Source organism: Cucurbita pepo, chromosome 14 (assembly GCF_057944985.1).
Source record: "Cucurbita pepo subsp. pepo isolate OVF chromosome 14, ASM5794498v1, whole genome shotgun sequence".
Taxonomy (NCBI): domain Eukaryota; kingdom Viridiplantae; phylum Streptophyta; class Magnoliopsida; order Cucurbitales; family Cucurbitaceae; genus Cucurbita; species Cucurbita pepo.
In genome coordinates, this window is record NC_141811.1 from 2,072,018 (window position 1) to 2,092,699 (window position 20,682).

General features: G+C 39.7%; 5 protein-coding genes across 8 annotated transcripts; 4 read left to right on the forward strand and 1 right to left on the reverse strand.

The window, feature by feature from the left end:
• The first annotated feature begins 1,391 nt into the window (after window positions 1-1,391).
• On the forward strand, window positions 1,392-5,215 carry CID13 (CTC-interacting domain 13). Of its 2 annotated transcripts, XM_023696754.2 has the most exons (12): window positions 1,392-1,549; window positions 1,675-1,804; window positions 1,965-2,585; window positions 2,895-3,005; window positions 3,099-3,143; window positions 3,224-3,296; window positions 3,375-3,487; window positions 3,620-3,679; window positions 3,798-3,845; window positions 3,965-4,033; window positions 4,630-4,691; window positions 4,788-5,215. In XM_023696754.2, exons 3-12 carry the CDS (start codon window positions 2,013-2,015, stop codon window positions 4,843-4,845), a joined length of 1,212 nt encoding a protein of 403 aa, XP_023552522.1. In that variant the 5' UTR covers window positions 1,392-1,549; window positions 1,675-1,804; window positions 1,965-2,012; the 3' UTR covers window positions 4,846-5,215. The 2 variants fall into 2 exon arrangements, with proteins under 2 accessions (XP_023552522.1, XP_023552523.1); XM_023696755.2 differs by having other exon boundaries at window positions 1,446-1,804.
• Window positions 5,216-8,724: 3,509 nt separating this feature from the next.
• LOC111810624 (uncharacterized) lies at window positions 8,725-11,091 on the forward strand. Its single transcript, XM_023697354.2, has 2 exons — window positions 8,725-9,756; window positions 9,850-11,091. The coding sequence occupies exons 1-2, from the start codon at window positions 9,376-9,378 to the stop codon at window positions 10,240-10,242; spliced, it is 774 nt and encodes a 257-aa protein (XP_023553122.1). The 5' UTR covers window positions 8,725-9,375; the 3' UTR covers window positions 10,243-11,091.
• Window positions 10,993-12,462, reverse strand: LOC111810197 (ubiquitin-ribosomal protein eL40 fusion protein). The gene is made up of 5 exons (XM_023696808.2): window positions 12,303-12,462; window positions 12,102-12,188; window positions 11,689-11,791; window positions 11,320-11,386; window positions 10,993-11,227 (listed from the first exon to the last, which is right to left on the reverse strand). Exons 1-5 carry the CDS (start codon window positions 12,403-12,405, stop codon window positions 11,201-11,203), a joined length of 387 nt encoding a protein of 128 aa, XP_023552576.1. The 5' UTR covers window positions 12,406-12,462; the 3' UTR covers window positions 10,993-11,200.
• Window positions 12,463-12,542: 80 nt separating this feature from the next.
• Window positions 12,543-18,643, forward strand: LOC111810196 (putative 6-phosphogluconolactonase 4, chloroplastic). The gene is made up of 6 exons (XM_023696806.2): window positions 12,543-12,994; window positions 13,162-13,297; window positions 13,592-15,855; window positions 17,054-17,189; window positions 17,297-17,346; window positions 18,589-18,643. The coding sequence occupies exons 1-3, from the start codon at window positions 12,684-12,686 to the stop codon at window positions 14,075-14,077; spliced, it is 933 nt and encodes a 310-aa protein (XP_023552574.2). The 5' UTR covers window positions 12,543-12,683; the 3' UTR covers window positions 14,078-15,855; window positions 17,054-17,189; window positions 17,297-17,346; window positions 18,589-18,643.
• Window positions 15,896-20,428, forward strand: LOC111810847 (rab GTPase-activating protein 22). Of its 3 annotated transcripts, XM_023697651.2 has the most exons (6): window positions 15,896-16,305; window positions 16,433-16,594; window positions 17,054-17,189; window positions 17,297-17,346; window positions 18,589-18,642; window positions 18,776-20,428. In XM_023697651.2, the coding sequence occupies exons 1-6, from the start codon at window positions 16,151-16,153 to the stop codon at window positions 20,025-20,027; spliced, it is 1,809 nt and encodes a 602-aa protein (XP_023553419.2). In that variant the 5' UTR covers window positions 15,896-16,150; the 3' UTR covers window positions 20,028-20,428. The 3 variants fall into 3 exon arrangements, with proteins under 3 accessions (XP_023553419.2, XP_023553417.2, XP_023553418.2); XM_023697649.2 differs by having other exon boundaries at window positions 15,896-16,594; XM_023697650.2 differs by lacking the exon at window positions 16,433-16,594 and having other exon boundaries at window positions 15,897-16,305.
• The last annotated feature ends 254 nt before the right edge of the window (window positions 20,429-20,682 follow it).

The window sequence follows — 20,682 nt, forward strand, 5'->3', positions numbered from 1 at the left end:
ATATAAAATTTCAATATAAATTTGTGTCCAATCCCGTCAACCCCCGACCACAACCTTGTTGGCTTGGATGGATGGGATCCCGCCTACTGCCACACCCTTCTCTTCAAATCTTTTCAGCTTTCATAAGATTATTAAATGATTTATTCATTTGCTACCCCCATTCTCTCTTCAAATTAATTCCCTAAAAATATTAATTTCATTTTTTTTGTTGTTAGAACCACTAAATATCAATTTTGGGTCAAACAAATAACACTTTCTAAATTCATGTTTCTAAATTCATGTTTATCAAGAGAAAATGCATAGTCAGAACGGTGAAACAAAATATTTTTCCTTTTAAATAAAATCTCATTTTAGAAAAAGTAATATTAAACTTCTTTTTTCCTCCATATTTATAATCTAATAGAAGTTTATGGAATCTAAATATCAAATTCGACTGGAAACATTCAATCTTGATTGAAACTTAACAAGACAACAATTTTATCCAAAAGAAACACTTATCTTTATTTTTTTTATTTGTAGAGAATGTTTAAGACTTTTATTTGTTTGGGACTATAATTACCCTTATTTAGTTTATAGTGAAATTTAGAATTTGTGTTCAATTGCATATCAAATATACATTTTTATTAGACTGCCTTACATTGGGGAATGGATTTATGGTAGAAAAGTGATATTATTTAATTTGTGTAGTACGGTCATAAATTTGTTTTCCTCATATTCGAATGCCTATTGATTGGCCAAAATTCATTCATTGTTTTTTTTTATCTATTTTTAGGAATGTGATCAAATCTGAGCTAAAATACGTTATGAAATTTAGATTTTGGTCAAAAATTCAAATGTTTCCGTAAATAAGAAAAAATAAATACAACTAAAAAAATCATCTATAGCACTGCTAAGTTTAGGATTTAGAACTTGGATTAGATATTTGACGTCCGACCTTCCCTTGCATCACTCTAACAATTTGATGTCACCTTAGTTATCTTGAATAACTTGTATATCAAAAACTATTCTCATACACTAATAGGAGTTTTTTTTAACATATTTTATCTTAAATCACATATTTAAAAGAAAAACTTATTAATAAAGATAATATAATTATATATTTCAAGAATGTATGTGATTTAAACGTGATATGAATTCTTTTTATCAAATTTGTTAAAGGGACGTAATTAAAAAAGAAAGCGTTAGTATATATTTTTTAGAAATCATGGGAAAAAAAGTGAAAAATGTAAAAAGAAAAAGTGGTGGTGGGTGGTGAATGCAATTTCCATTTATAATAGGAAAAAAAATGAAATGTAGTAAGATATAATTATGAAGAAAAAGAGAAATAAAGAGAGGAATGCATGATGCATGGTGATTGTTGATTGATGCATGGTAATGGGAGGCCCATGGGCATTTTGGGAATTAAGAAAAGTCTGGTGTCCCTGAAATATGTTGAGAGGAAGGGGAAGGGGGCGTACCAAAAATTTCATCTCATCGGTCATTTGTGGGATGCTGTGAAAGGAGGACCCAAGAGATAGTCCACCGCAATCCGACGATCTGAGCAATCAACGTACACACTCCTCCTTCCCTCTTTCTTTCTTTCTCTATTTCTACACTAATTACCAAACAGGAAAACTCACACTTCGCTTCTCTCTCTTTCTCTCGCTCTCCACCTTTTTGTTAATTCGCACACAGGGTTTTTCGTTTTCGTTTCGATCCTCTTCAATTTCGCCTCTCTTCTCTTGCTTCTTTACTCCACGATCTCCTCCTGGGTTTCGCCGTTTTCCAATGGAAATGTATTAGATAAGCCCTCTCCCCCCATCAGGTAACACCCTACCTCTTCTTTGACCGCTCTTTTTATTCCTATTCTTATTATTAATATTCTTTTCCCGATTTCTCTTGCTTTTTTCTACCCCGACGGATATCTCGATCATACCCTTCTTCTTTTTTTTGTTTTGTTTTTGTTTTTGTTTCTATTTTTCCAGAATAAGATTGTGAAAGAACGATCTTGTTGCACAAACCTCTTTCCCATCATGGCGGTTGCTGAGAATGTTGGACCCAAAATCGGCTCTCCAAGTCAAAGTTTTGAAAACACCATGGTTTCCTCCGATTCTAATGATCCCAAGGATGTTCAAAATCAGAAGCCTAAGAACGATTCTACGGTTTCGATTAATGCAGAACCCGACTTTCATCCCAACGGAATCGATCAGAATACACAGAAGAAGGCGGCACACCTCCAGGAGAGAGCGGCTGCCGCAACTTCTTTTGCACTTCCTTCGCCCAATTTCAAGGCCCAAATGGGTCAGATGCAGAACGGGTTTGAAACTAATGCCCAGTCGCTAATGGTGAAGTCTGCTGCTGGTTATGGGATGAATCAGAGGCCTAATGGAGTGATAAACGGAGCCGATGGAGGGGAAAACTTTAAGAGGGATATGAGGGATCTGGAGGACTTACTATCCAAATTGAATCCCATGGCTGAGGAATTTGTTCCTCCTTCGCTAGCCAAAAATTTTTCTGGTTACTTCGGCGGTGCTGCCCTTGGGTATACGAACGACTTTCTATTGCAAGCTAATTCTCTCAACAACGAAGGGAATAATAATCGAAGGGTATGTGGGGTTTTTTTGTTCTGTTTAAAGATCTGGGAAGCTTATTTAGACTATTGTTAAGCCTTAAATAATCCGCACTTTGATTTCTGGAGAACAAAACCACTCAGACTAAACATGCCTGCTACGAGATGTTCATTTCTAAAGATGTTCATTTCTAAGTGCTATGATGTTGCTACGAGAGTTGTATTATTTGATTGCACGTTTTAGTACTAGGGATTGTACAGAATTCTATTCTATTTCCTTTGTTTATGTTGAATGAATCTCATATTGATTTTGTATTTTCTTTTGTTTCTCTGTTCTTTTTGGTAGAAGAAGAATGGTTTTAGTCAAGGAAGACGGAAGACGAATAATAAGATGAATGCAGTGAAGCGAGATGAGATGACCCGAAGGACAGTGTATGTATCAGACATTGATCAGCAGGTAAGAGCCCTCCATCCCCCAAACTCTACTGCTTATGTGCCTTGCCATGTCCTTTTTACCTATTCATTTTTGGATGGTGGAAATGCATTGTAGGTGACTGAAGAGCTACTTGCTACCGTCTTTGCTAACTGTGGAGAGGTGACTCGTTATTCTCCTTTTTCCATTTGATATGATTTTTGGCATTTTACTGCTAGCTTAATGTTTGTCTTCTTCATTAGGTTGTTGACTGTCGTATCTGTGGTGATCCCAACTCCATTCTTCATTTTGCCTTCATTGAGTTCACTGATGAAGGTATAATCCCAAGTTCAGTTTATTCATAGATACATTTCCTACTTGTGCTATCATATCTGATTTGCTTCATGTTACCAGAGGGTGCAAGGGCTTCCTTGAATCTTTCAGGGACAGTGCTTGGTTTTTATCCAGTCAGAGTGCTGCCCTCAAAAACTGCAATAGCACCTGTCAATCCTGAATTTTTACCCCGGGTAATTATCAGCCATCAATGTCATTCATCTAAATTTTACTACATTTTAACTTGTTAGCTATGCTATCAACTCTTTACAATTTATTCCACTTATTTTCTTGAAATTGGCTTTCTTGTGTTCTATTGTTTCTAGTCGGACGACGAACGTGAGATGTGCTCAAGAACTATCTATTGTACAAATATTGACAAGAAGGTATGTTCGGAAGTGAAAAATCTCTGAATGTAATTGAGAACTGTGTTTTTGGAAGAGTAGAAGTTGAAAGAACTTCAATATTTTTTATTGCTATATTTGTTGTTTTCATGGTATGTAGGTTACTCAAGCAGAGGTCAAGCTGTTCTTTGAATCACTATGTGGAGAGGTCTGCACTTTCTCGTATAACAGATGTTGTATTTTTTAAGACTTTGATGTGATTCTGCTTACAGTGCTTTATGTTCTCTGGTTGTGAATTAATCTACGTCATCTGTTAACCCTATGTAGGTTCAGCGCCTTAGGCTACTTGGAGATTATCATCATTCCACTCGTATAGCATTTGTTGAGTTTACAATGGTAATCTTGTTCTCTTCTGTTGATATTTTTGCTTTTTTGTTTTTTTATAACCTTTCATCCTACCATGTTTATAACTTTCCTCTTTTCTTTTTTTTTTCTTTTTTTTTTTTGGGTGTGTGTGTGGTGGGTTTGGTCAAATATTTCTGTTGTGTTTCTTGTTCCTACCATTCACCAATTCATCTTCGGTTTTGTGGCAATACAGTGGTATATAATGCATGTAGACTTAATAATGGATGTGGTTTGCCTTACCAACCAGTCTATTGTGGTTCTTGTGTATACCATTCGCCAATACATCTTTTGTCTGGTGGTGTACAGAATGCATTTAGAGTACCTGCTTCCCTTATTTTATCTATCACTGCTGTCTCGCACTGTCAAATATTGTTGCAATGCATGTTTGGTCTTTTGAAATCATTTGATATGTGATCCTTTTCATTTGAATGATTTTAGTATTTCACGTTTGTGATCAACACCGGATTAGCTATGCCCTAAAAGTATTTCTAGAAAACAGTGGTGTTTATGCAGTCACATGAATGTTATGTTGGCTGTAACCTACCCATAGCTTTGCATGAAAGTGTGGATTTGATACTAATTTGCAGGCTGAGAGTGCAATTGCTGCTCTTAATTGCAGTGGAGTGGTGTTGGGTTCCCTGCCAATAAGGTTATATTAGCTCATTCTTGTTGGGTATTTTGAAAAATGCATGTGTTTTTGTTCTGAAGAATATAACCATTCTGATTCTCATGGGTTTGTTTTCAGGGTGAGCCCATCAAAGACCCCAGTTCGTCCTCGCTCTCCTCGTGCCCAGCTGAACTGAATGCTCCCTGCATCTGTTCCATGTCGGTCTGGTGCTCAATAGATATATTTATATATATTGCATATATATATATATTATGGTTATAGAGATATGTTCAGAAGGGATTGTTGCCTTTAGTGATGCATGGATCCTCTGCAGTGGAGTTGGTACCTTTTGGTACCTTGAACTAGAAGGTGCTATTGGTGAATGAGATATTTGTTTAGGTTTTTTATAGAGTGGATGGCATTTTGAGGCTCTTAATCGATTATCTCTGATGATGTTATGATGGATGGATGGATGGATTCTGTAGGGTTGATCCCTGGGAACACTTAGCACTTGCTTTCAATGTTTCTAACTGGAAACTCTTAATCAACTCTCCGCTCTTTAGTCTCTTCTGTTGCGTGAGTCTTTCATCATCTGCACTCTGGATGTTCCGTTCTCTGTTTGTTTTGTTCATTATTCTGCTGCTGCCTGCTGCCGCATGGATAATATATAGAACGACTTTGATAAGGTGTTTTGTACAACCATGTCTCCGTGTTCCAAATAGATATAGGTAAATAACCCACGCAAATGAACTTGATAGCCAGTCCACCGTGTTGAAAGTTTCCATCAGTGTTTTCCCTTGCAACAGCTGAATCGTTTGGAATGTTTGAAGCCGAAGTGTTGTAAAATCTTGAGATTTTTTTTTTGTTTTTTTTGTTTTTTTTGTTTTTTTTGTTTTTTTTTTTTCTTTGATGAATGCTTGGTCAAAGGATCGTACAGAGTTGGTATTTGCGTCAAAGTTAAGACAATGAAGAGTTTGGTCAAGGTGGGCCGGCGAGGCATTATTTGTAGCAGCTCTCTAAGGCTCTACGGAACCCTTCATTCACACCCTTTCTTAATTTGCAGAGGCCATTTGGTTGCTTTCTTCTTCAGCCATTACCAGTTAAGCCTAAAATCCACCCCTTGTCTCTTAGTTTATGGTTCTGTTTTATTCTCAACCAAAACAATTGATTTAGTTAAGGTTGGGAGAAACTGTCTGTTTGGACGATGATGATTACAGAGAGTGGGAATTTGAGTTGGACGGAAGTATTTTGAGGGAGACACGAGAACGAAGAGTAGGTAGGAATAAAGGATAAAGAAGAAGGAATAAAGAGAACCCAACACAGGGAGAAGAAAAGAAGGACAAAAAGAGAAGAGAGGAGGGTTGTGAGGCAAAGGTTAAGTTATTATTCTGTGTTGTCGGAGAGCGATTTGGCAAGCTTCTAACATTCTCTGTATTATTGAGTTTGGTGAGATAAGAATGGATTTGGACTCTATTATAGTATGCTCACTAGGTTGTGACCCTCTTTAGGTAGTTGGTACTTCACCTCGACTCAACCTTGTGTGCTACAAGGTGTGATTATTTCCCATTTTTGGATTTATTGGGCAAGGTGACCTATGATCTTCAGCAGGGTCAAATTAGGTCATATGATGAAAAGAAAAAAAAAAAAAAAAAAAAAAAAAAAAAAAAAACTTAAAAGAGTGTGGTAGACTGACGTAAATGACACAGAAAAGAAAAAAAGAAAAGTAGCGTTATTGTTACGTCCGTTTCTGATTGAGATATGCAGGGAAGGAGGTTACTGTTGTTTGATTCCCAATAAAAATGAATTTTAATTGTGTTTTATTTATTTGATTTTATTTATTTGAGGAAGTTGAAGGATTCTGTTTCATCTCACCCTTTTCCATGCAAATAAATAAGTAGAAGAATCTGTAACGCAATTAAAAACAATGGATGTAGTTCACTCAACAATTTCCAGAAAATTACAAAACCGTACTATCAGATATTACCTTCTTCTTCTTTTTTTTTTTTCTTTTTTTTCTTTTTTCTTTCTATTTAAAGACTTCAAACAATCGAGAAGAAAACAAGTTAGTCTGAGCTTTACATATCATATTCTTCTCCCCAGTTTCTCCCGTGAATTGAACCGCCGCACCGCCGCCGTGGGCCGAGGCTGGGCAGACCATATTTGCCCTCCTACCCATGTTGCCACCAGATCTTGTCATCCTTACTACTCTTTGTCAAAATTATCAACCGTCTCCCAACATCTTCAAGGGCTCTCCGGTCCACCGAGAGACCCCGCCGGCGGCCAAGGAATCGGCGATTGGTACAATGACCAGAATGACCTCCCCCGCGGCGGCGCATAGAAACGTACATAAAAACACAACCAACGCAGCCACCGAGTAAGCCGGCTCGTCTGGCCTCCAGAGGCCCGAGAGGCCGAGAAATATAACCTGCGAGGGCAAGGAAATGATGATGGTGAAAGCGAGGGCGTAAACTCGAATCCTGAGCGACTTGTTGATGACCATGGAGGCGACTTTCCAGCAAGAGAACAAGAAACAGAGCATGTAGCCGATCCCGAAGCCAGAGAAGGCAATGGAACTCAAGAGTGGGTAGGCGCACAAGACGGTGGCATTGTCAAAACCGTCCTGTATAACGAGATAGCTCTGATTGAAGGCGGGGGGCAGTTCGTCCTTGAAGGGGGTGTAAAAGACGATGAAAAGGTGGAGGAAGAAAATGGGCATGGAGACGAGGAGAAGGAAGGCAATAGCTCCATAGTCGTGAGGGGTCCTGTTCTTGGCGGACGCATTGATGAGGTAGAGAAGGGTAATGAGAAAACAGGGCTGGAAAAGGCCGAGGGAGAAGAGGGCATGGAGTTGGCAGAGGGTGGATTGGTGGAGGGAGGTGAGGGAGGGGAGGAAAGGGTAGAGATAGCGGCGGCGGAAGAAGGAGAGGCGGAGGAGCTCGTTGAGGGCCCATGATGCAATGAAGGCGACGAGGAGGAAACGGACGGTCCAGAGAGAATTGAAACGCTGGAGATGGTGGGAGGTGCGGGACTTGAGATGGAGGTGGAAGATGAAGGAGAGGGAGAGGAGAGAGAGGAGGAGGATAATGACGATGAAGGAGATGGTGGTGAGATCGAAGGTCGCAGGATCCAAGAAAGAGAGAGGAGCAATGAAGAACATCGATTTTTGTCCGTCGCCCCTGGGGTGAGGTGGGGAAGGGACTTCTCCCCTCGCACGCACGCGCGCACGCACGCAGGGGCGCGCGGGCAGCAAACGGCAACGAACAACGTACAAAAACAAGGATGGCTAATTAAAAGAGAAGGACTGGAATGGGCAATGGTATGGGTGGCCGCAGGGGAGGAGGGGGAGACGGCGGACGTAGCAGCACCGAAAGGCTGAGAAAATGCATGGAATAAAGGTGGGGTGAATGAGGGGGGAGGAGGGCATCCGGCAACTGGAAATGCAAAATGCAAAATGCAAAATGCAAATGCAAATGCAAATGCAAATGCAAATTTCAAAGTCAAAAACTCAAAATTCAAATTCAGTAATTAATTGCTTTGTCTTCTCTTTCTCCTGTCTCCCCCACTCCCTATTGTGAACCCGCGGGAAAACAGGTTGTTATCATAAAATCCCATTTTAGATAAAAGGATGGAAATGGAACAAACACATTATCATTTATTATTAGAAGGTGCTTCATAGTCCACACACACACCCTTCCCCCCACCATCTCCCTCTCAGCACCTCATTTCCTCCCCCTTTCTTCTCCTCTTTGCATTCATTCCCTTTTTCAAAATAACACCACACCAAATCTTTCCTTCTCAATTTTAGGCAATATCAAAACCCTTCTAAACCAATCACTACAAACTCCCCACCAAACTTCAGTACCTTTCTTTTTCCTTTTTCTTTTTCCTTTTTCTTTTTCGGGAGTTTTTCACAAACCCCAGCTTCCCACTCACACACTTCCTAGCTTCAACTTTTCAAAGGAGATTGTCAGCATCATGAACTCAAGGGCCGTGGCGTGCAACCATTGCTCTTCTATGTATGAATAAACAGGAAAGGCATTCAATTCCACCGCTTCGTGTCCTGCCATCCATCTCCACCCCAACAAAACACCACCCGAAAGCCAAAGCCAATCGCTTTTTCCTGCCAACCAACCGCTCCCTTTGTAAACACGATCTGAGGGCCACACCCACACCCACAGCCAATACCAGCTCTTTCTGGCAAGCCCTACCCTCCCCTAAACTTATCTTCTCTTCACAAAGTTCTTTTGATTGACCATCTTCTTAACGCACTTTATCTCAAACTTTTGTTGCCCACAACCAGATATTATCCTTCAAAACTAAAATTAGAGGCTCTGATTGAAACCATGACTATGATATTTTTGTAAAAGAGCAGATATGTGTGGCTATGTAAAAGAAAAGGTGTTGAATGCATTCCAAGTTAGCTAGGGGATAAGCATGCAGTGTAGTGCTTTTTGACACTTACCAAGCATTTATAGCAAAAGCGTTTCAAGAAGAAGAAGAAAAAAAAAATACTGTCCAGGGTTGTGGTATCCTTAGTTTTGAAGCTGAAAAGGGAAAATGGATGCAGATAAGCACTAGGGATGGACTGGAAAAAGCCACACGTTAGCGAAGTCCATTGGTCTTCCATGCAGAAACTCGTTTCACACTTTTCTTACTTACCTTACCCGCCTATATATTCTGTTCTATTTTCCAGTGTGGTATTCAGGAGAATGAATGGACAAAAGTTATGGAGAGAGAGGAGTATTTCATAGTACCAAATTTGGAGACCGCAGCAGTAGCCTCTTCACAGACATGTTCAACTCCTAGGAGGAGGAGGAAGAAGAAAACCAACAACATGAACAAAAGAAGGTTTAGTGATGAACAAATCAGGTCACTGGAGTCCATATTTTACTCATCGGATTCAAAGCTCGATTCCAGGAAGAAGGTGCAGCTTGCAACAGAGTTGGGACTGCAACCTCGCCAAATTGCTATATGGTTTCAGAATAGAAGGGCAAGATGGAAGTCCAAGGAGATGGAGAACAATTTCAGGAGCCTCAGAGCTAATTATGACAATCTAGCATCTCAGTTTAAAACATTACAGGAAGAGAAGAACTCCTTGCTCTCACAGGTACCAAAGTTTTTCTTCCTTTTGCTAAAGTCCTTCTATTGCTGAGCATTTTCATCAGTTGATGCGTAAACAATATGCTGCCATTTGAAACAGTTGCAGAAGCTAAGCGAGCTTGTTCAAGAAGGACCTCGTGAGGGCCATTATTCCAATGAGATTGCAAAAACCATTTACGAGACAAAAGAAAAGCCACAAAGCTTCCATGATGAACTAGGACAGAGTGGAGTCACGTACTTGAACAATAATTATAACACAGACAAGAGGGGTACAGAGAATGGAGAAGGTGATCGAGGACTTGAAATGACCCATTCGTCGGAAGGCATAAGCAACGACATAAGCCATGCGGTGGAGCAAGCATGTCAACTTTTGAACCCGAATAGTTCGTTTGAATCATCAGAAAATTGGTGCGGCTTTGATTCGGATGGGGGTGGTATCATATTTGAATGTCAGCCGTGTAGCAGTTTGCAGGAGCTAAGTTTCTGGGGATGAGAGGAATCCAAACTCAACTAAAGATTAGCTCCCAAATGTTCGTTCTTATTACTACTACATCCACTTAGGAACTACTTAACAAAGTCCCAACGCAACTTGCAATGGCTAAATTTGAGGGGATTCCAAAGTATACTAAAGATTGGCTCCTAAATATTGGTCTTATTACTACCAGGTGGAAGATTACCAATTAGAGTTGATTACCATGAACTAATCCGAGAAACTGTCATCACCTAGTTGATTTGTAATCGTTTACTACGTAAATAAAATCAAAATCCTAGTTCCAACAGTCATGCATTAGGCAAGTATTATTCCTTAGTCGTAGTTGAATTACGAAATAAACAGATATAAGAACACTATAGGAAGTTCATCACTCGCATGTTCATTAGTAGCATCCAAGAAATAATGCAGACAGCTCGGTACGCAAGCTTTTGAAGGTGACACCCAATTGGGGTAATTCATGTCTATTTTTTTATGCATGATGTAAAGATAGTGGACGGAGGGCACAAATGAAACATCAAGGCTATTCCTTTATCCATAACAAAGAAGTGAATGTGATTGACATCGTTCGACCAATCAGAAATAAGATTCCACCCATCACCCATAGCTTTACCAAAATGAATTTTATGAAATTTGGAGTACTTAATGTAAAATATTGTTATTGTATTTGTTGTCCAAGTCTTTTGCTTTAAAGTTATTTAGGTGCGGGGAAGAAGCCAAAAATGAGCTGGATATAGTTATCAAGTATGGAAATAGGTAATACGACGAGCTCAAGATTTGGAATTCAAAATTCGAGAACAAACATATGCCAATACACGATGTTTAAAAAAAAAAAAAAAAAAGAAGCAAAAATCATAACAATCAAACTCCTAATGAGTTTAGTAGTTCTAAGCACAACTGCTCCAGAAAATAAACCAAAACATAAACTACTGCATAGGTATACTTTCTCAAAATCAACAGTCTACTTGATCTTCTTCTTTGGCCTCAACTGCAAATCAATGATTAACCAAAAAAAGGCGTTTAGTCATGCAGCGAGTTTATAGATCTATTAAAATAGCACAGCAGGAAATAGAAAAATACCTGGTTGCTGTGTCCACATTTCTTTTTCCTGCAGTTGACAGCACGAGGGTGCAGGCGGGCATAGCACCTTTAATTTAATTGTAGATGATCAAGTTAGATACCGAGTAAGGAATAATCATATAATATATATATATACACATTAGATGGTCAGCTCAAAGGCATTCAATGTTTCAGATTCATGAGAAGTAGGATGTAAACAGAGTTGGGGATTGACCTTAAATCTAGAGAAATTGAAACAGAACGCATATAATTACCCACCAAATTCAACACCATGTATCAAGCAATTGCAAGACAAAGCAACAAAGAGTACCATATAGAAGAACCAAAGAACACATTTTTATTGAAGTAATTTAGCAAATTGAAGCTTACTTGCGGCAGATCATCTTGTCCTGATTGTACTTCCTAGCCAATGCCATCAGAGACGGCTCAATAATACCACCACGAAGCCTGAGCACCAAGTGCAGAGTTGACTCTGCAAATAATACAAAAATAAAGCAATGAGTTGAAATGTTCAATTTTTAGAATATTGGCCTTATCAAACACTTAGGGAAACTAATTGTACTACCATAAAACACATAAGTTAAACCCTCATCGGCGATCAAACCATGCTTTTCAAAGAAATACTCAGATGGTTGCAAAAACATATTTACCAATAAAGCAAACGCAGAAGATGAGATTATCTCGTCAATAAACAATGCACTACGTTCTCTAATATTATTAGCCCAATTTAATTTTCTATATAAGAAAAATGAAACAATGATATGATTAGGGATAGTGGCAACCTTTCTGGATATTGTAGTCAGCGAGCGTTCGCCCATCCTCAAGCTGCTTCCCAGCAAAGATAAGTCTCTGCTGGTCCGGGGGAATACCTGAAACATGCACCGTGAATTATAAAAATCCAAAACACGTGTATTCCAAATGATAAAAAGAAGAAGAGGAAGAAATATTGGTTCAAAAACAAAATAACTTGGGAAGAATCCAACCTTCCTTATCCTGGATCTTAGCCTTGACATTGTCGATGGTATCGCTGGACTCAACTTCCAACGTAATCGTCTTCCCAGTAAGGGTTTTCACGAAGATCTGCATCTTGTCGCACCGTTCGTTTCTCTCTGGTTTACAATGCTACCTGCGCGACACCCGCCTCAGTACGTTTTATATGCTTACGAATTAGGGCTTCGTAGAAAGGAATAGGTGTGAATCTAAGTCATCAAAAGGCCTACGGATGGAAAAACGGGTCCAGACGGCCCGATCTTATGAGACTTCCAGCCCATAGCCTTATTTATTAAAATATACTTTTTTTTTTTTTTTTTTCTTTTTGATCCAATGTTCACTCGCCTCGGTTCATTTTATCGGCTTCCCCTTCTATGGCACTCTCTTCACTTCCCCTCTTCCTCTCCCTGCGAAGTTTCTACTCCGCTCGCCCAATTTTACCTCCGCTTCTCCCAAAACCTCGCGCTTTCTCCTCCAACCTGCTTCGCTCCCATCCCCACCACTTTGGCGCACCCCTGAAAGCTTCCACTGAGGGTGTGGCGATGGCGCAGAAGATTTTCGATACGGAGGAGGCTCTGATGGTTTCTCTTGCTAAATACACTGCTGATCTCTCTCATAGGTTTTCTGTAAAGAGAGGATCTTTTTCCCTCGTCTTGTCTGGTGGGTCCTTGGTCAAGTCCCTTCGGTGAGAACCTCCCCAGCCTCCCTCCCCCTTTCTTAATCTTTTTTGTTTCACAGACTTTGGAAAGAAAAAAGAAAAAAGAGAAAAAAAAAAAAAAAAGTTAAAATGTCCATAGTTTATCTTAAGCCCTTCATTCGCGGTAACTATCTTTGACTGTGTTCACGTTTCAGAAAACTAGTTGAGCCACCCTACATGGATTCCGTGGAATGGTCAAAATGGCACGTCTTTTGGCTTGATGAAAAAACCATACCAAAGGATCAGGATGGCTGCAATTATAAGCTAGCCTATGACTACTTTCTCTCTCAGGTATGATTGTTCAAAGCTTTCTTTTGCATACCTCCAGTCGCCATGTGGAAACCAAAAGCTTCAAATGAAATATTCTCCATAGAGGTACAATGTGTGAAATGTCTCATCAAATCAAACCAATATGCTTGAGCTAGCCCATGTTTTAGCTTCCATGCCCTTTGGTTTCTTCAAGATGCAACAATGTTCTGGTTTCTTGTTATCCCGAAATTTTAAGAAGCCCTCCTTAAACTAGTTCTCATAGTTTCTTAATTACTTCATCTTGAATTTTTTAAAGTAGGATTAAAAATTCGTTAGGTACCTCTTCTGCCTGGGAATGTGTATGCAATCAATGAGGCACTGTCTGCTGAAGGTGCAACAGATGATTATGAAACCTGCCTCAGACATTTGGTCAAGTGTGGGGTGATAGACATGTCTACGGCTACTGGGCTACCTAAGTTTGATCTCATGCTCATTGGAATGGACCCTGATGGCCATATAGCTTCTGTATTCACAGACCATCCTTTTCTGCAAGAGGACAATGGGAAATGGGTCACCTTTATTCATGAATCACCAAAGCCTCCCATCGATATCATTACTCTCACCTTGCCCGTTATCAACTCATCGGCACATATGGCAATAGTGTCAACTAGTGGCCACCAAGCTATGTCTACGAGCAACTCCGTTAAAAATAGTGGAGACTTGGATGGTAAAATGCCTATCCAGTGGGTTTCTCCTGAGGGTGAACTGACCTGGTTCTTGACAGGGGATGCAGCTGAAACTGTTGGAGAGAAATGTGTATAATGTAGTTTCTTCCCCTTTGTGTACACGAGCATGCAACCCCTTGTAAATTGTGCAATGTGTGGGTCGTATAGCCAGCCAAATCATATGTCTGCGAATTTGTATTCACAGAAGTTGGTGTAAATAGCAATGAGTTAGTTTATACAATAAAAATTCCTAAATTGCCAGACTTCCTTGAGGGAGTAATGAGTGCCCCATTGATCAAATCTCTCTTTCAACGATTGTGTTTGGTGACAGAGAAAGAGGAAGAAAAGTAAGAGCAGATATTATGCGACAGCCATCATCTTCTTGGCCCTGTAGAACGTGCTCGTTGTTTGTATGTGTGTGTGTTTCTAGGAAAAGGCAACCTCGTTGTTCTATCTGTTGTCATGTCTGGTAACACAAACATGAGTATGGTCTTGTCATTTCCCTCCTCTCCGTGTAACAAATTCAAACTATGTTTGGTTTGCATGAAAAAGAAGACGAGAAAGAATAAATGAAGAAAGAAAAAGTATGTTTCACTTTTGCTTGCGTTAACTGTTGTGGTCTGAGGAATGCACTATGTGTTGTGTGTGACATCCCCTCTGCCTGTGCCCACAAATTATCTTCCACTGTCTCTCCTTCGCACTCCAAGCAAGTTTCTTTCCCTCCTCTCTGCTTTGTCCTTTCAATGATCAAATAAACAACAAAAAAGCGCCGCGCCCGACTTTGTGGACTACAAAGTCTCGAGTGACCACCTCACCCAAGTCAAAGTGTATTACAACCCAATTCTTACCCTACTCGTAAAAAATTGTTGGTGGAAAAAAGAGGAGACGTGTAAGTGAAGTTTGCTTGGTAAATGTGTTTGAATCAGCTTTTGAACGTTCATTCCTAGTAAGGGAAAAAAAGTAATTTCAATACGTTTGCCTCTGTTACCTTCACCAAATATTTGTTGGGATCTGCCTAACTTTCAAACCCATTTGTCCCCCTTGGATTTGCTTCCAAGTCGAGAAGTTTTGAGTCAACCCGATTGGGATTTGGATATGGATTTGGGTTTGGCAGATGGGTTGATATTCTTCGTTCTTTGCTACCCTTGAAGTAAAACCAATATATTTTGGAAACTCTTAGTTGAAAAGAAATCAAGTTTGTTTGTTAATAGTGTTGTTTTTATGTTACCTCATAATTCAATGATGAAAGTTTTGGCATGCTTCAAAAAGCTTCTAACAACACATTATTACTTGCTCCCCCTCCTCATCGAGCGGTAAATAGAGCATATGCTTTTAACGCCTTTATACCATTTTTGCTCTTCAATCCATAACATGAATGGTTAAAACCTTTTCTAAATTATTTATCTCTTTCTGTTTAAAATTACAGTTCAGACCATTTTTTTTTATTAGAACAACTTACCTCATTCTTTCTATTAAAAATTCAATATAAGAAAATTTACTTCATTATTATTTAATTTTTTTATTTTTAAAAAAAGGTTTTTTTTATTTTTATTCTATCCTCTCTCTTCTACCCCCTCCTTCATCCCATCTCTGACCGCCGCCCGTCGCTTCCGTCCGGCGCGTCCTCTTTCCTTTTTTCCTCTCCCTTTCTCAAGAAATAAAAATAAAAGAATTGGTGTATTGCAAGCATAAATCAAAGGGTGGTATAAAAGTGGGTATGTGTAGATTCGTAAAGATAGGGTAAATAGAAAAGTTGGGTGGTTGGAGGGGCATGATGCGGCGTCGTTTGAAGTAATCATCCCGATCCGTGAAGGATGAGTAAAAAGTTTTAGAGAATCTGGGAGGGACGAGACTTGTTGATGGAGTAATCCAGTTGTGAGTGTTTCTTCATCTTATTCTCTCTCCACATTTCTGCATCTACACACACACACACACACACACACACACACACACACACACACACAGAGGGAGAGAGACAAAGAGGCATAAACAAAGGAACTGCTGCCTCTTCTCCCAAGTGCTCAAAATCAGACCCAACCCCATACTCTCTTCTTCCTTTCCCCCCGACCATACTTTCTTCTTCCATTACATTCACTTTCCTTGCTCCAACCTAGTTCTAAAGATAAGGCATTGCCAACCCAAGCACCCGATCACTGTCTTCTTCCCCTCTATGATCGCCTCCGGCACCGACATCGCCCCCTCCTTCGGCGTCGCCGGCGGCTTCTTCTCCCGGATGATGGCGGGGGCACAACCGAATGCAGCCGTCGCGGTCACAGCCTTGGCGGGCCTCGCTGTCCTCCTCGTTCTCTTCTACTCTGCCCGTAGGTAAAACCCCAAACACCTTCTCTTATTCCCACAATTTCGAATTCATCTATAAGCCCCAATTCCATTTTATTTGCTTAGTATACTACCCTATTCCATTCTTCCCTCTCCTCAATTTTCCATCCATGAGAGCTCTTAAACGAACTCCAACTTCGTCGTCTCCGGATCCCAATTCCAATTCTCCTCCTTCTTCGTCTTCCCCGTCCTCAGCCTCATCGTCATGGGTTCATTTGCGTTCGGTTCTATTCGTTGTCACTTCCTCTTCACCGGCTTCTTCTTCCTCATCTGATCGGTGAGTCTCTCTTTCCTTCCTCTTTTGCTTCCCATTTCTCTTATTCAGCTCAAAATTAAGCTTTAACCTACTTTTCGACAGAGATCTTGGGCGTTTCGGGTTTTAACCCTGTTTATAGGCTTTATTTTTTTTTTTTTTTTGTTCTATCTAGATGTTTAGGCTTTCTGAGTTCCAAGTCTCCTTTCTGGAGTATGTTGTTTCCTGTACGGTCAGGTTCCTTTCTCACATTCTGGACTTACTATCCAAATCTCTACTTTGCTTCGGTCTTTAAGAATACTTGATCATTTCAGTCATCTTTTATTTTTCAACTATAACTGGTGAGTTACGAGTGTCATTATCCTTGTTCTTAGAAGGAGGTACATAGATACTAGGTAGGTAATTGTGTATCATGCTGAGGAGACGCTATTTCATTGGATATGATTGAAATGAATTGACTTTTCTATATTAACCATGTCTTAGGGGACGCCTTAAATCGCCATGGTCACGCAAGAAAAGAAAGCACGCACTTTCACCGCAACAATGGAGAAGTTTGTTCACGCCAGATGGGAGGCTTCGAGATGGTGGCATCAAGTTTTTAAAAAAAGTTCGCAGTGAAGTGAGTAAAAATCACTTTGTCTCACACATTTTATTTCAAGAGCTATAAGTTCTTTCATAACTTTGAGATATTTACTGGTTGGGTTTTGATCTGATGTTTTCTAATAGGGTGTAGATCCAAGTATTAGAGCAGAGGTCTGGCCGTTCCTTCTTGGATTGTGAGTGCCCCCCTCACTTTTGTAATCTTGCATATGCTTCTCTTGTATTATGCACACAATATTTTAGTTCTCTTTAGTCCATGGGAGATCTGTTTTGAATGCTGGGTTCCTCTGGCTCCTTACAAAGTGCATCATCTTAACACAAATATAAGAGCTATTTTAGTTCAGAACCTCAGATTGTGTGGCCATGTAATGGGTATGAGTTAGAACCTATCTAGCATGGTATGTTGATTTTTCCAAAATTTTCCTTCTCGAATGTTTTTTCGAGCTGAAAACATAAGTTTTGACCATTGGTTCTTGGGTATTGATTTGGCTGGTGTTCTCTCATTTGCTCTTTTATCTTTTCAACCATTGTGTCTGACAAGAAACAGTTGTTTGGTACAGGTTTCTTACTATCTAGTTCATTATTATTGCTATTACATCATCATCATCATCATGCTCATAATTTTTTTAAATCTCATCCTCTTCTTATTGCATACCCGTGCTAGCCAGATGTCTCTTTGAGATCCACCCTATTCAGCTTCCCTCTCTTCCTTAGCCACCGCACATGCCATCTGTATTATATAATAGCAAGGGTATATTTTTGCTCTAACCACGATAAATGTCTGAGTGTCAGTATGTCCCAACGAGTTTAAAAGTATGTCCTCGTATGTCTGCAATTCTAAAGTATAATAAAAAGGTTTGAAGTTTTACTTATTGGACGCTTGATCATGGTGTTTTGGAATCAATGATCTGTCAAAATTGGGAGACTCTATTACATAGGTATGTGTCATACAAACGCAGATGGGTAATTGGGTATAGAGCTATTCCTGTATATAACGAAAAAGGGGCGCTGCATTCTGATGCTTCTTTCCAGTACAACCTTCTTTTTTTTTACTTGCATTCATCTTATATTTTGTTCTCTCTTTTTCTTTTCCTCTTTCTTTATCTTCTTTTTCTTCTTTTTTTCTTAACAATTTGAAGGCATTGCTTTTGTAGTCTTTCGGGCAGGGGTTGTATCTATCCCTAGCCCTTAGATTGTTTCCCCTTCTGTTATAATACATTCACCGTATTTTTTTTTTGTTTTGTTAATATATATCTATATTGTTCATTTTTCAATAGGACTAGTCTTTGTGACGCCCTCATTTTAAAGATTCACGTCATGCTATATGGTCATACTTGCTGTGCTGCTTTGCTTGATTTTGTTCAGCATCATGTGGTGTGCGAAGTGTGTATTGACATAACTACTTGTGTTTTCAACAGCTATGACTTGAGCAGTTCTGAAGAAGAAAGAGATGCCGTAAGAGTACAGAAGAGGTATGTTTTTTCTAGTGCTAATATTATTTCGTTCTATTTTTCTTGGATAAGTTTATGGGGTATTTTTCCCACCTGTACCTGTGTTCTGCGTTGGCATTTTAAACTTTAATGGTGGTCAATATATCTAATGCAGGAAAGAATATGAAAGACTTCGCAAACAATGCCGATCCTTACTGAAGTTTGGGGATGGGTGTATAAAGTTGAATGATGATGAGATGAACTTTAACAAGGAGGGGGACGCTCAGCTTGTATCTCATGGTGATGACTCTCCTAGTTTGGAAGATGTGGGTAGTGCCAGAGAATCTATTTCTAGTGATGAAAGGGGCACTAACTTTAGATACTTGGATGGAACCTCGGAGGTTTTGTTGCAAGAGGATGATAGTTCTAGACAGATGACAAATGCTGATGTTTCGGTTCTAAATACTGAATCATCTGACTCAGATTCTTCTGAGGATCCTGAAGTTAGTCAAACATTTCCTTCCACTGATGGTAGAGAAGATAATGATCCTGTTTTCACTTCGAAAAATTCGTCTCCCTTGGTAACAGAGGTTACATCCAAATTTCGTGGTAATGAAGATTTTACAACATGGCAGAGGATCATCCGCCTTGATGCGGTACGTGCAAATGCAGAATGGATAGCCTACGCACCATCCCTAGCAGCAGTATCAGATGATAAGGCTAGACATTCCGCCGAGGTTGTTGGTTTGAAAGATTATGATCACCTAGAGTCCTGCAGGATCTTTCATGCTGCTAGATTAGTGACGATTCTTGAAGCTTATGCTCTTTATGATCCTGAAATTGGGTATTGCCAGGGAATGAGTGATCTGCTTTCTCCTATAATCACTGTGATAACTGAAGATCACGAGGCTTTCTGGTGCTTTGTGGGCTTCATGCGGAAAGCTCGGCATAACTTTAGGCTTGATGAGGTTGGGATTCGAAAGCAACTGAACGTCGTCTCTAAAATCATCAGATTCAAGGACTCCCACCTTTACAGACACCTACAAGACCTTGAAGCGGAGGATTGCTTTTTCGTTTATAGGATGGTTGTGGTACTGTTTAGAAGGGAATTAACATTTGAACAGACGCTGTGCCTTTGGGAGGTGATGTGGGCTGATCAGGCAGCTATTAGAGCTGGTGTAGGTAAATCTGCTTGGAGCAGGATTAGGCAACGAGCCCCACCCACGGAGGATCTGTTGCTCTATGCAATTGCTGCCTCGGTATTGCAGAAGAGGAAATTGATTATAGAGAAATACTACAGCATGGACGAAATTATAAGGGAGTGTAACAGCATGGCCGGGCAACTTGATGTGTGGAAACTATTGGACGATGCTCATGATTTGGTGGTGACCCTCCATGAGAAGATCGAAACTTCGTTTAACGAGTAAATGCCTAATTGTTGGGTTGCTAATTAACGTGCCATTCTTCTGCTCGGAGAAAGTGCTTCTCTCTTTGCTTATTCGAGGGTGCAGAAGGATGTTTCTTTTGCTCACTCAAGTTGTAGCGACAGATTTTAGTGATGTATCATTATAATTGGCATAAAATTACATCCTCGCCTTCATCTATTTCAGTGGCTGCCGTAACAGCAGTAAACGGGAGTAGTGTATCGAGATGCCCGAGTCAATGAATCTTGAAAAGTAGGAAGTATCGGGTTCTTGGTGTATCTTTAGCTGGAGTAATAATAACTTTTGTTCTCGATCCATGAGTTAATTTTTTTGTTGACTTGGTTCGTGTACCTCTAAATCTTGTTCCAGTTGACCCAAAATCAGTATTCAGGTGATTTTGTCGATACCTTTGAGTCATCTGTGTTCTTTCTTTTTTTTTTTTTTTTTTTTTTTGGATACTACGTGATAGTTTTTTTCAAATCATCTTACTTTTTATCTGAAGAAAAAGTTATTAAATCAGAAGAGAGGAGAGGAAACTCAAGACTTCTCAGCTCTAATTATCAATTCTAAGAAATTTTCTTGATATTTGTTGACGCAGTATCGTAGATGATATTGACCCATCCTGTTCACAGACAACTAGCTCAAAACTGATATAAAC